At 42.5% G+C, this 13,370-nt stretch overlaps 1 protein-coding gene across 1 annotated transcript in view; it reads left to right on the top strand.

The window, feature by feature from the left end:
• TXLNB (taxilin beta) overlaps window positions 1–13,370 on the top strand; it is a 30,989-nt gene extending 17,619 nt beyond the window's left edge. The window contains exons 6-9 of the mRNA XM_026070090.1: window positions 4,805–4,879; window positions 9,799–9,891; window positions 11,337–11,432; window positions 12,552–13,370. Coding sequence (XP_025925875.1) covers window positions 4,805–4,879; window positions 9,799–9,891; window positions 11,337–11,432; window positions 12,552–13,370 — 1,083 coding nt within the window. The remainder of the gene's footprint in view (window positions 1–4,804; window positions 4,880–9,798; window positions 9,892–11,336; window positions 11,433–12,551) is intronic.

Genomic DNA, 13,370 nt, shown 5'->3' with positions numbered 1-13,370 from the left:
AGCATGAGAGAGCTCTAAAGAGGATATTTATCCCCTCCCCATATCTGGGAAGAGATATGTCACTATAGGCATAGTCAAAGTATCCCAAAATATGGATGAAAATGTGGGGCTCTAAACACTGTGGATAGAGCACAAGGGAAACACAGCTAATATCTCTTATCAAAAATGGCTCATAAGAACATTTATTCCATTTATCTGTACTACTCTTGTGGCTGGGAGACACACTCCTGCTCAGCTTTACTCACAGCTAGAAATCAAGAGGGAAGAGGAGTCAGGATTTCTCCAGTTCCACATCTTCATGCCGCTGCAGGACCATTTGTGGTCCTAGTTGAGCATTCACTTTCAGTGCGGGGCCTACATAAAGCTAAAACCCAAAATTTCCTTCATGACAATTGATCCTTAGTAGATTCAAACCCCAGGAAACATTTCCAAGAAATCCCCTGCAATCACTGAGTTACCTGTAGCTTTTTATAGCTATAAACCATCTCATTCTGACTCAAGTCTAGTCGGTCGTGGGCAAGCAATTAGTTACATTTGCCCATTACTACAACCATCTGGCAAAACGCAGATTTTGCAAGTGATCTGAGCACCTCTCTCTCAGGGGTATTCTGTCTAATGAGCTCAGAAAGCCTGTCCTGCCAGTAACACTTACAACCCATCAATATCTGGTATGGAAAACTCTTTGCTGTACCTGAAAACTCAGTCTCCGAGTGCTGTATTACTCCAGATAACAAATATAACACAGTAGGCAAGTTTGGGCTTACTCTACTAGCGTGACTGTGAGTTTTGTTACTGAGTTCCAGATTTCATATGCTGAGAAAAAAGATGTCAAAGACAGGACATCAGCTCTGTAGAGAATTAACATATGCGGCCTTGTATCACCGACTTTTCTTGTTCCCTGTGATATTGCCTCAAATGCTGCAGTGACCCACTCCATGTGCTACACTGGAGCTTGTACCTGCTTGTTGGAAAGGTCTCCAGAAGAATTGCAAAGCAACCTGGGGAGGAGGCTATAGTGAATCACCCAGTGTTTGCTGGGTGTAGGAAATTGAGCTTATAGAACCAGTAGACCCCAAAGAATATGAGCTTTGGGGCTGTCTCTGTTGTCTGTGACTGTCACTGTTTCTAGCCAACCTTCCTCTGTATATTTTAGGCAGAACTGATATACACAGTTTTGTTCTTTTCATTTCTTATAAAGTAGTGAAAGTCATCATCATCTAAATTCGGGAGTAGGAGATTTTCTATGTGGCTCTGCTGTATGTATGACTAAGACCTGTGAAATAATAGGTTCAACAACAAGCTAAAAAGCCATAAAGTAGTGGGCATATAATATGCCTTGTGTTCAAATAATTTTATGCACACTACCCAAGCTAATGTTCAAAAACTCTGCCTTTGAGGTAGTTTGGTAATGTATTACTAACATCACCTCAGAGCAAGGTAGATTTAGCCAAAGTTGTTAAGCAACTGGCCAAAAGCCATGCAATGAGTCAGTATCAAAGCCGGATTAGCATGTCATGATTCACCACTGGTAGCCGAGCACCCAGAGAACTAGCCTACACTTGTCTCCCACCTGAATCCTGTTGCTGAGCTCTTAGTTCCACCCATCCAGCTACTCCATGTATGTGTGTGTGTATATCTATATGAAACTGAGGTGTTTTTGACAGTCCTCTCATATAGTTGTACCTTGTTTCAGTTCAGCATTTCAGCAACCTGGCATTTATGGGAAAGGCCTTCAGCCCTGTATAACAGTTCTCTCCATACCACTTTTTACATCCTTGAACATGACTTTGCTGCAGGATTTTTCAAACGTTTCTAAATGAAAGTTTTTGTATTATTTTATCCATTTGATTATTCCTTGAAGGCTCACTTTGATGTCTTCCTATGCAGTTCTTCCATGTAGGAATCTTTGCTCCTATACAAACTTCTTTACCTCGTTCAGGGAGAGATATCCCCTCCTGCAGCCTTAGTACATCACAGCTTAACAGGCTRTGGTCAGATAGGGCATCTCAGTGCTGGCACTGTTCACTCTATTCATGCAGCAAAGAATGTGATTCTCTAGACAAGGAGCAGTGGTTCATACTGTGTGGCCTTCCTCAAGGATCAGTCTGACCTAAGGATGTGACTTCACCACCATCCTCTAACTGGTCAGCACTACTTGTACATCCTCAACATACAGCGCGTTTTGGCATTCATAACACAAACTTCTATGTGCAGTTAATTGTGGTTTAGAGCCCCTGTGGCTTTCAAGTATGTGACTGGAAGGTATCAATCAGATGTCTACGTAACTGGAATCTGCAAACTCTGGTAGTGAAAATTAGGCTTCCCTTTTTGCTAAGTCAGTCCCTAGATGCATGTCATTAAATGAGAGTATATATTCTTTGGGGCTGGCTCTTTCAGTCCTGAGCATGATGTGACTGTGCCTCCAGCAGCTGTCATAGCTCTAATAATATAGTGTAGCATCACCACTCTTAATTGCAGTGTTGTTTTGTAAACACCACATGCAATATTTATCCATTTCTTTATACTTCAGCCTCCTCATTACCACTTCATAGACTATTAATAAATGTATCAGTTCTCCTGATTCAGTTTCTCCCAGCCTGATGCTTGCGGATGGCCTCAGGCTGCATAAGATCACATGCTAATTTGAGCAAGCCTCTCTATGTCTTGCTTCCATTACAGAAGGGTTATTTAACTCTTGGATTTTAACTGACTACAGCAGTTATGTGGGTCAATAGGAAAGAAGAATTTCACTGACAAGCAAAGGAAGTAACTTTTCTTTCCCTTCTCTGTCCATCTGTCTGTCTTACAGCTATCGTATTGTGGCAGAAGACATGGGGTAAGGGGAAAGGGGATGACCTCTTCACTATCCCACACACAGGCAGTAACTCTAGTGGAAATTTAAGCAACAAAGATCAAAACCCAATCTTTGGAATTAATGACTGCCCTAGAGACTGCGTGGCTCTGAAGGTTTTCAGAGCATTTTCATTAAATCATTAAACCAAAACACCCTGTAATTCTCCCCAAAACAAACAAATAGATATCAAAGAAAGGTAAAACTTAAAAAAAAAACAAAAACAAAACAGACTTCATCCAAACTTAACAAAAAATTAAAAGATTTGTGCGTGTGTGTAAAACATACCCTCTCCCAAGAAAGAAACTCAAAAACTCATTTCAGTTTATTCATTTATGTCATACCGGATATGACATGCTGACCCCACCTATTTGAAATTTTGAGATTTTAGTCAACAAGATCTAAACTCAATAATTTGACTTTTATCTTCACTGAAGCTAAACATCAAATTAAAATACCAAAATAAATATCAAGTGGCAAGTAAAAAACAGACAAAATGTAGTGTTTCTTCATACAGTGCCTAGTTAAGCTGTAAAGCACTCTTGTCCAGGAAATTGTAGATGCTAAAAATTTAATGGGTCCAAATCAAAAGGCCAAATGGTTGGGAGAAATATTTTTGTAGGGATAAAATATATATAGGCAACAAATCTAACTCAGATAGTCTCTGTGCTGCAAATAGGACAGGGAGAGAATTCACTATATCTCACTTGTTCAATCAGTATTTTTAGGTACACCCTCAGCTTTTTTGTCAGGTGGTATTCAAGTAGTTTTCCTGTGTTACTTCTAATAAAATGGTTAGTATGAAGGTTTTTACACTTTCTGTGTGCAGTTTTACTCACCTTTCACTTCCAAAACAAGAGTGAGATCTGTTGACTTATATATTAGACTAACTCTTACTCTCAGTATATTTTTCAGAGCCCATCTGTGCTATTTTAAATGGTGCAATTTATTCCCACAGAAAAGAGTCTTATAGTAAATTAAATTGTTTATATCTCATTTCTCAAGCTATCATTAGCATTTTTTTCTAAAATAGTTTTTCCCTCATCAGTAAAAGTAATGCTTAATAAATGTTCAGTAGGTGAACCAAACCCTTTCTTTAGCACTTCAGTAAGTGTTTCCTGCTTTTAGATGAAACCAATTGCTAGGATATTACTGTGCACTTTGGAAGTGCTGATTCAGAACTGCAATCTTAAGCATTTTTTTTTTCCATCAAGAAAAGTGTCTGTACAGCTCATTCCTACAACTCACTCAGCCTCAACTGATTCTCCAATGTGCAAGTGACACATCAGATTGTCATTTTACTAAAGACCTTGAACTAGGGATAACGTCTTCCCAGGTGCAGCCAGGGATTACACTGCAATCAGGTTCTTCCCGGGCTGCCTCTTTGATCTAAGTGAGGCATTTGTCACACTGAGGTGGGATTCTCTGCTGGTGGCACGTTAATGCAAATAAATCCCTAAGATAACAGACACCAGAGTTAGTTCCCTTTCTAAAAGCTCGCAGGATTTTTTGAGACGCTGCTGGCTATAACCATTTCAGTATAGTAAGTCCCGATTGTTAATGCAAAAGTGAGTTTGCCATTTACCCAAGAGCAGGAATTTGGCCTGAGCTGTGCTGAGGTGAAAGTACCGAAGGCATTGTAACCAGTCTCTAGAAGTCTGATGGAGATATGGTTAAATACTATACATTTTAGAGCAAAATATACTGCACACTTTATTCCAAGTAGGTTTTGAATTCCTATTCAGAAATGCCTTTTCTAGCCAAATGCCCCATCCATTCTTCCAGATAGCACTAAATATTGTCTTGTGTAACTCCTCTTGCTGCACTCATGTGAGAGTTAGATCACTCCTTATCGAGGTGGGCAGTGACAGAAGCATGTGTAATTGGAGGATGAGGATTTACAACTGACAAGCCAGAGATTTAACAATTTTCTCTCTGTTGCCTGAAACACAGCTCCTGAACCAAGCTGCCGAGTGGAAGCTCCAGGCCAAAATGTTAAAGGAACAAGAGACTATCCTACAGGCACAGGTGACGTAGGAGAGTGGATTGCATGGTGTGCCTTTGTTTGCCCATTTTTAACCCATGAGACACATTCCAGGTAAAGTATCCAAACTGCTTTCTGTGTTTTCCTTCTAACCTCATTCTACATCACACAGACTATAGTAAAGGAAGCAGGTTATTTTCAAGCCAATCATAAGGTAATGCCCCACATTGCAGATCATGCTGTGGAGTTTATGAGTGTTTACAGTACTAAACCACACACTGATGTGGGTGCCTGGGCTAGATTATTCACCATAACTTTTCTTCAGGCAGATTTCTAATCCAGCAAGCACTGAAGTATATACATAACTTGAAACACATTTGCCAAATTAGAGCCAAAAAGCTCTTTTTTTTTTTTCTGGACTGGGGTTTGAAGGCAGAATTTTCATTAGCTTCAGCAGGAATTTGTCTTCTGAGGACTGTTTCAAATGGCCCTCTAGGATTTCAGTATTTAGTCAAAATAAAATGACATCCCAAAACTACGTTAAAAGTCAGGCTGAAGTGAAAGGCAGTAAAGACCAAGAAATAGGCAGCAAATATGAAACTACACTTTGAGTAGGACCACAGTAATCAACCTTGAATGCGAGTGAGAAAATAAGGTGCTATGCCAGACTTCCATATCGGAAAGAGACAGCATCAGTTGATTTCCCTAGATTTACAGAAACAGTCATGGAGATTTATCTTCTAAATGTCACTGAGAATGGCCACCCCTCAGCAGAGCTTCTGGAACAGTCGGTCCTTCAGCCCCCTCTGCAGCTACTCAGCTCCTCACCCGTCAACCAAGCCCCTTCCCACACGGCATCCCCTTCCTACCCATGGCTCATGAGGCATCTTACTGGGGAGCTGTCCCAGCTCTGCCCTTGCAGATGGGCTAATTCCTGCCTGCCAAGCAATAAAGTAAGGCTAGTATTAAACTGACAATCTGGAAATACGGTAAGAGGGGTTTGGTTCTTCATGGGGTTTTTCAAAGGCTAAGATAAGCAGGTAGCACACTGAAGAACATCACATAAACAGCTGCTGACACCAGTTTGACAGGTTCTGCAATCAAACCTCAAAGGCCTCCAGCTGAGTCAGTCCCAACTGCAAACCTGCTCCCAATTTTCTCAGAGTGGTTTTAATTAAACTTTTCTGTTCACCTAGAAAGAGTTTTGTATGCAGACAGACCTCTGTAGCCAGTTTAATGAAACTGAAGGTATTGATAAAAACCAGAATATATTAAGCATACATTTGAAATGGCAAAATTGTTTTTGAAAAAATTCAGTCAAACAAGTCTGCAAAGGCATTGATAATACACGTGCCCCTTGCAGCCTTGCTTAGATGAAAATGAAGGTATTTACTTGCTGAAATGAAACACGTACTTAGGTATTCTGCTCAAGTCTGAGAGCTCTGTCACTTTCACAGCAGCCTCCATTTGGAATTACTGGGAATTATTATTATTATTATTTGCAGTACAGTAGCGCTGAAGGGCCTCCCTCATGGATCAGATGCCACTGTGCAAGTTGCTGTGCAAATGCAAAACAAAAAGGGTGTCCTTGATACCAAGAGTGTAAAACAACCAGTGGATATTAATGGAGGAAAGAGCGCATGAAAATTATGAGAGGATATTGGTCAACATGACGAGGAGAAGCCATAATACAGTCTTCACAGCGTTTTATAGCAAGTGAGATACCACTCCATTTTAGAGGAGATGGTGAACATCCTACACTTCCTTGAGTTGAAAGGAACCAGAGAGCATTAGCTTCTTGCCTGCCAGTCTCTTTGGATGGCACAGGGAGCCTGACATGGCTGAATCCGGCTCTCCAAATGGCTACGGGGATTTGGCACCAGCTCATGGATTACACCCAAACTGTGGTAGTGCTTCCCAAGATGATGCAAACCCTTCCTGGGCGCATTGCTTATGCTGACTCTTTTAGCTCTGCGTTTTGAAACAAAGTAAGGAGATAAAAGTTAGCTGAGGCCTTTAATTTTTGGTAGTCAGCATAATATAAGTGCTCAAATATCACAACTGAAAAGAATGTAAAAAGGTTGCAGGGGAGTCCTCACTGTAACGCCAGCCTGGAGGTCACCTTCACAGCAGGGCAATGTTAAGATGCCCCCTTTTCCTGAAGCCTTACACTTAAATTCTYACCTGCCCAGCAGAGCTCCCCATGCTCCCTCATGAAGGAAACTGCAAGGACGACAGAGCGCGGCTAAGTGGTCCTTGTCTCCCTAACGGAGGAACACAAACACATGCTCACAATGAGAGACGGCTCCCACAGTTGCTTTCCAGCCACTATAAAAACATTCACTCATTTATTATTCAAATTTAAATTGCAGAAGCTATTCTTTGTACTATAGTAGTGCCTAGGGCCCCAGCTGAGATCAGAGCTTGCCCTGCTCAGACCTGAAGGTTTTTAATCTAATGAAAGAATAGGCAAAAGTTGGGAGGGAAAAGCAGGGACAGGGAATTGGGGTGATTTTTTAAGACCACAGCTCTAGGCCAGGAGCCCCAGTTTGATGATCCCCCCCACCGCTTCCTCACCCCCTCATTAGAACCATCAAGCATTTCTCATACTCCAGAGGGCTCAATTTGTATCAGTGTCCCACTTCCACTGTGGCACTCGGGCTGCTAAAATAAATCCTTCTGAATTTATGTTTATGCATATGTCACAGCTCTGGCTACAGCACAGTATAAATACACGCATGCAAGTTTTAAGTCAGCTGGCTCCAACACTGGCAACAGAGCTCCGCACAGCTTAACCTCCTATGGGTTTACCCAGTGCAGTGGGGAAGGGCTGCAGCCGGTGGTGTATTCCCCACCACCGCAGCCACAGGGCCGCAGAGACCTAAGCTACCTAGTGTAAACTTAGCACAGGCACATCCACATTACACTGCAATTACCGCAATGACGTACTCTGAAGGGCATTGTAACAACTAACCAGAATTACCATAAATCATAATATATCTGATTTCAAAATCAGAATTAAACCCACGCCATTATCAGCAACATTTTCTAAATCTTCTTCTTTTTCTGACTAACTGAATAGAAGCGTCAGGGAACGGTATATGTTGGCTGACACCAAATAAAACAAAAGCTCCTGGTTAATCATTTAGTCAGCTCCCTGCAGGTATAGGAAAGGGCAGCCAGCTTCTAGACAAATGTTTGGGTTCTGCAGGCTGCTTTTGAACCTCCTATTGCTCAGTGACCACCCTGCCTCCACCAGTGTACATTACACCCATTGCTCATTTTCTAATGAGAGTTGTCAGGCTGGACAGATGAATTGTCTGATCATCTAAGCGTTGTCAGGGGACATTGTCCATTGCTCTGGAATCAGAATGAAGTGTTAGAATCTGATCCAGTTTTCTTTTTAGAAGGGCAGATAACTGCACTCTATTTATTTAGCACCTTGTATGCTTTTGGCACTTTAAAAATGATTTCCCACCCAGAAAAAAAAGAAAAGTGGAAACTGAGAGGATCCTGCAGAACAATTAAGCTAAGATCTTTAGACTCCATTTTTCAAAAGTATCCCCAGATTTTAGATATAAAAATACAGCTTACTGACAAAATCCAGCCGCAGGTGAACTTTTGTATGGCTACCACAGGGGTAAACTGATGGCAAAATATGGAGTCGTAATAGTCTTACATTCTGGCACATTGCAACAGATCTGTTTTCTGCTCTGCTTCATGAAGTGCAGTGGAATTGGCACAGGAGGCTGCCAGGGGATTGCTCTCTCTGCCTCTGCTGGCCCTGCCTGCAGCTTTGGGCCACACGCGCACTACAAAACAGAGCTGACAAGATGTCCTCTAGAGTTACTCAAGCCGCAGTTCAGAGATGCAGCTCGAAGGCAGACCCCTGACCACGTGAGGCGCGATGTGGGTACTTGCTCAGCAGTGGGGCTGCCCTGCGGGTCAGATAACACAGGAAGGATGCAGCTACAGCCCCTTTGCTTGCTCATCAAGTGCTGCCTAATGTCCCTCCTGGCCATGATGCTGAGCCACGGAGCAGGGATTGGAAAGGTGGTGAGAGGGGAAACTGTGCCCGCAGTGTGATGCAGGGATGCCTGAACCCTAGTAAGCCAGCTTGCTCGGACACCAAAAGCAGTGTACCTAGGGTAGCACACAGCACCCAACCTGGCTTATTGTGTACCCAAGAAATCGGGCAAATAGCTGAGCAGCTAGGCTATATCGAGCTCCTTGCCTAAAGCCTGCCAGAGCTCACACCCCCCAGCTTAAAGTTAGAGTATGGATATGTCTACACAGCCAAGCAAGGCTGACTTCTAGCTTAGGCACCAGACTCCCCTGATTCTTACCATAAATTGATCCCACTGCCTGGTCCTGCACAGCATCAGTTGTCAGACAAGCTTGTGTTAGTCCCTGCCTACTCTTCGGCAGCCCAGTGCACTCACAGAGATGGCTCAGTCGCCTCACATTAGAGTTTTCCGTTCTACAGGTCCTCCTAATAGTCCTTTCCTGTAGTTGTCAGCCACAACTGTATACAGAAAAATATACAGGGCTTGTGAGAAAAGCAAGGGACTGGAAATCTTTTCAGACTTTGCTGGCCTTCTCTTGAAAAGTCTCCACAGAGTTACTTAGGGGAACAGTTTCAGAAGTCTCCACTTCTGGGGAATTCTTTCACTTCTGGACACCCCACATAAGTCACCAAAAGTACAACATTCAGAAAAAATTGTGCGTCATAATTACTGGTCTTTTTAAAATCACTGACCTGAGTCTTTCTATTCTTCCTCAGTTTACCTTTCTGTAACAGAGGAATCATAATAGTTTGCAGCCTTATAAAGATGCAGAGAGTTTCAGTTCCCTGATGTTTGTGCTTCATGACATCTTCTACCAAAATAAGGTAGCATCATTCAGTTTGCCCTCCTGGAGACTCAAATTATTTTGTGTTTCTTTTTTTTTCCTTTTAATGTAGATCACTCTCTACTCTGAAAGGTTTGAAGAATTTCAGAAAACATTGACCAAAAGCAATGAAGTGTTTGCCAGTTTCAAACAGGAGATGGAGAAAGTGAGTAAAAGCCCATTTCTGAACTCTGTGCTTGAAACTCTCCTTTTAGATTCTGACATTTCTCACTGCAGTAATTTTATCCAGGGTGTGGACATTTCTGCCCGTTTTGGAGAACAACAAACTCATCAATGTCCAAATAAGATGTGAGGCACACTCAGCCATGTCAAAATATTAACATCTTATTTTGACATTTTGCATACATTTCTGATCTCTGTTGTCAAAGGATAATGTACACAGAGTGTAACAAAAATCCAGGAACTGCTCCTCCAAGAAAGTTTGGGGCCACCTCTTCCACTGATGCAGTGAACCTCTGCTGATTGACAGCAGCTTAACTTGTAGCACTGCAGGGTGGACATTTCACTCTCCCCTTCAGTTAAAATGAAAACTGCCTGAAAGAATAAGCATTTTACCTAAAACCTAATCTGATGGCTGGGTACAGACCCATCAGAGATACTGAAGGGGGTGTCTGGAGCTGCACTTGTCAGCCCATGTGAATCAGAGTCCCCAGAGACTCTCCTGGATGACTCATGCCAGTACAGAAAGGTTGACACTGACTACATGTCTTCCCGCTGGAGTGCGAGGGCAGAGCTGATGCCCACCAACACCACTCCCAGCATCACAAGGCTTGGGGTTATGATGCAGGTTGAGCTCCAGGCTCAAGAGTCATCAGAGGTTCTCCTGTACTAGAGACTCCTTACCTTGGAGGGATACGACCCCTTACTCCCCAAAACACCCAAGGCAGTGTGTGACGGCCAATTAATGCTGCACATAAATCAACATAAACCATTAAGCTCAGCTGCCTGTCTCCTTGTAGCCAGCATACTTATTAATAAATAAAGGAACAGGAGTCAAAAACCAAAGGCATCCACATGTTGCCCCCACTTTCAGATAAATAACATTCTGCTCTGGTACCAGGACCCAAAATCCTGATGCCCTGATGCCGCAGCCAACCTCTAATTATCTTCAGTGAGAATTTGGCCTGCAAAATATCAAAGGGGAAGATGCTGCTATTTAGCTAGTGATATCTGTTGAAAGTAGTACAGAGGTGACTAATCCAGAGGAAACTTCCTTGACAATGGCAGCTCAGAAGATGTAAACCCTTCCTTAACTTCACAGCAATCCAACACTCTGGTCTGGTAAAGAGACAAACAAAATAATGCCACCTTTTCTTTGCCTTTTGTTTTTGCAATAGTTTGTACTCTGGATGTTGGCTATTCTTTTAACCACATAATCAGTTGGTCCTACTTTGGGACTTTGGACTATAGGCTGAAAGTTGCATGGCAGAGATTTAAAACTAAATCTATCCTTTAACATAAATTATTACTTAGCAGTTGCTGGTAATAGAGTTATGAGTACAACCAAAAACTTAAGTAAACAGGCTGCCCTAATTTCATCTGCTGTGTAGAACTAGTGCTGTGAATCAGCTTTTCTTCCTGCTTCTGTAGATGACAAAGAAAATGAAGAAGCTGGAAAAGGATACTGCTACATGGAAATCCAGGTTTGAGAACTGTAACAGAGCATTACTGGACATGATTGAAGAGGTGAGCAGGCTTTTTTTTCTCATGATGCACCTCTTCTGCCACATAATGCTTTTGATGGGAGATGAGATGACCTGAAATTGCCAAAAGTCAATGAAAAGTTTGTTCTTTAGTTTAAGGGTCCTTTTTCAATCTATCTTGATAATGAGATGTCTTCAAAGAAAATGACAAAAACCACAATTACAATCAGCTGCTGGGACTTTTAGACTGTATGTAGAGACATTCAATATGTCCACAAGAATGACACTTTGAATTTTAAGTGAATTTTAAGTGCTCTAAAAATGCATGATTATTAATGCTCTTATGCTGAAGTAAATTGGCATTAGTCCACTTAATGCTGCTTTCTTTCTGCATAAGAGCATCCACCCAGGGAATTAATGTGCTCCAGCTAATGAACTATAAATTCACACCTTTTGTTAACTTTCTGTGTAGGCAAACTCTAAGAGCCAAAAGCAAGTACTATGGCTCACCATAGTTTTAAACATGCTGTCACAGAGGCATTGTAGAGGAAATTAGTAAGCATTTTGGAACTCATTCAAATAAGGTAAGAGGCTGCCTGAAGTTTCACCCCAAACTTACACTGAACTTGGACCAGGTCTTTCTGGTTAGCTTTGTAGCTCTGAGCTATTGTTATTTCTCTGGACATCTGTATCTCTTGATTTCTCACTGGGTGTAGAAGCAAGAAGGTGCTTCAGTTCAGGCTGCTGTCACCGAACCTAGAAGCAAGAGAAACCAAAAGTATGATACAGCCTGTTTTCTCATAATTCCAGCCCAGTCCCACTGGAAGTCCAGAGAAGCTTTTGGGTATTTTTCTGACAAACATCCAGTATGTTCTTGCATCTCTACAGATCATTAACAGGTATTCCTGCATATATTTCTGAGTGAAATTGATCTGAATCTGTATGGAGAATGCTAATAAACTATGGTAACAGCAGTGAATTTCCTCTTGAAACTTCAATACTTAAGATCATAATTATTTTAGAGTACTTTGTGAAAGCACTACCTTTCAGTGCTCTATGAGGGCTGCCCAGGTCTGAAATTGTTTCCTAATTGCCAATTCCATCACTGAATTGCATGTGCAGGAACTCAGTCTGTGCCTTTATCGAATGTCTTTGATCACAGAAAGCCATGAGGTCCAAGGAATATGAGTGCTTTGTGCTGAAAATCCAGAGGCTAGAGAACCTTTGCAGAGCTCTGCATGAAGAGAGGAATGAACTGTACAAAAAAATAAAACAAGCCCAGTTCCCTGAAGAGACGAATGAAAATGACATCTCAGAAGAAGACACTGATACAAGCCCCTCCTCCTCCGAGAAGGCAAGTGTTGAGCTGCCCACTACTGACAAGAACACGCTGAAGGATCTGGCTGAAGCTTTCATGGTGTCCCACAATACAGAGAAGTCCCTCCAAAGTGAGAACAGCACTGCAGAGACCTGTGACACTCGAACATGTAATGATCTTTCTCTCATGGCACCCAAGGTTGCCTCTCATGTCACCCCATGGTCAGAGGCCAGATGCTGTTCTGAGCAGCCCAGCACAAGCGCACCAACACCTACTGAACACGTGCCAGTGCCAGCGCCCGCTGGGAGCACACCAGCACCCACTGAAAACATAACAATGCCCACCAAGAATGTGCCGAAGCCCACCAAAAGCATGCCCATGATCCCTGTAAGAGTGCCAACACCCATAGAAACTGCACCTGTGCCTGCCAAGAGCATGCCAGTATCAACTGGGCATATGCCAAAGCCCACTGAAAACATGCCAGCAGTGGCCAAAAGCATGCCAACACCCACTCAAAACAGGTCCACTCCCTTTGGGAATGTGTCAGTGTCCACAAAAAGTGTACCAGAAGTTGCAGAATGTGTGGAAGATCCAGCAGAGCAGCCTGTTCAAGGTCAGTCCACAGAGCAAGCAGGCAATACAGACATGGAAGCAGTAGACTGA

Source organism: Apteryx rowi, unplaced genomic scaffold, assembly GCF_003343035.1.
Source record: "Apteryx rowi isolate R43461 unplaced genomic scaffold, aptRow1 scaffold_303, whole genome shotgun sequence".
Taxonomy (NCBI): Eukaryota; Metazoa; Chordata; class Aves; order Apterygiformes; family Apterygidae; genus Apteryx; species Apteryx rowi.
Note: the sequence above shows the minus strand (reverse complement) of the source record. Positions and strands in the feature narration are given on the sequence as shown.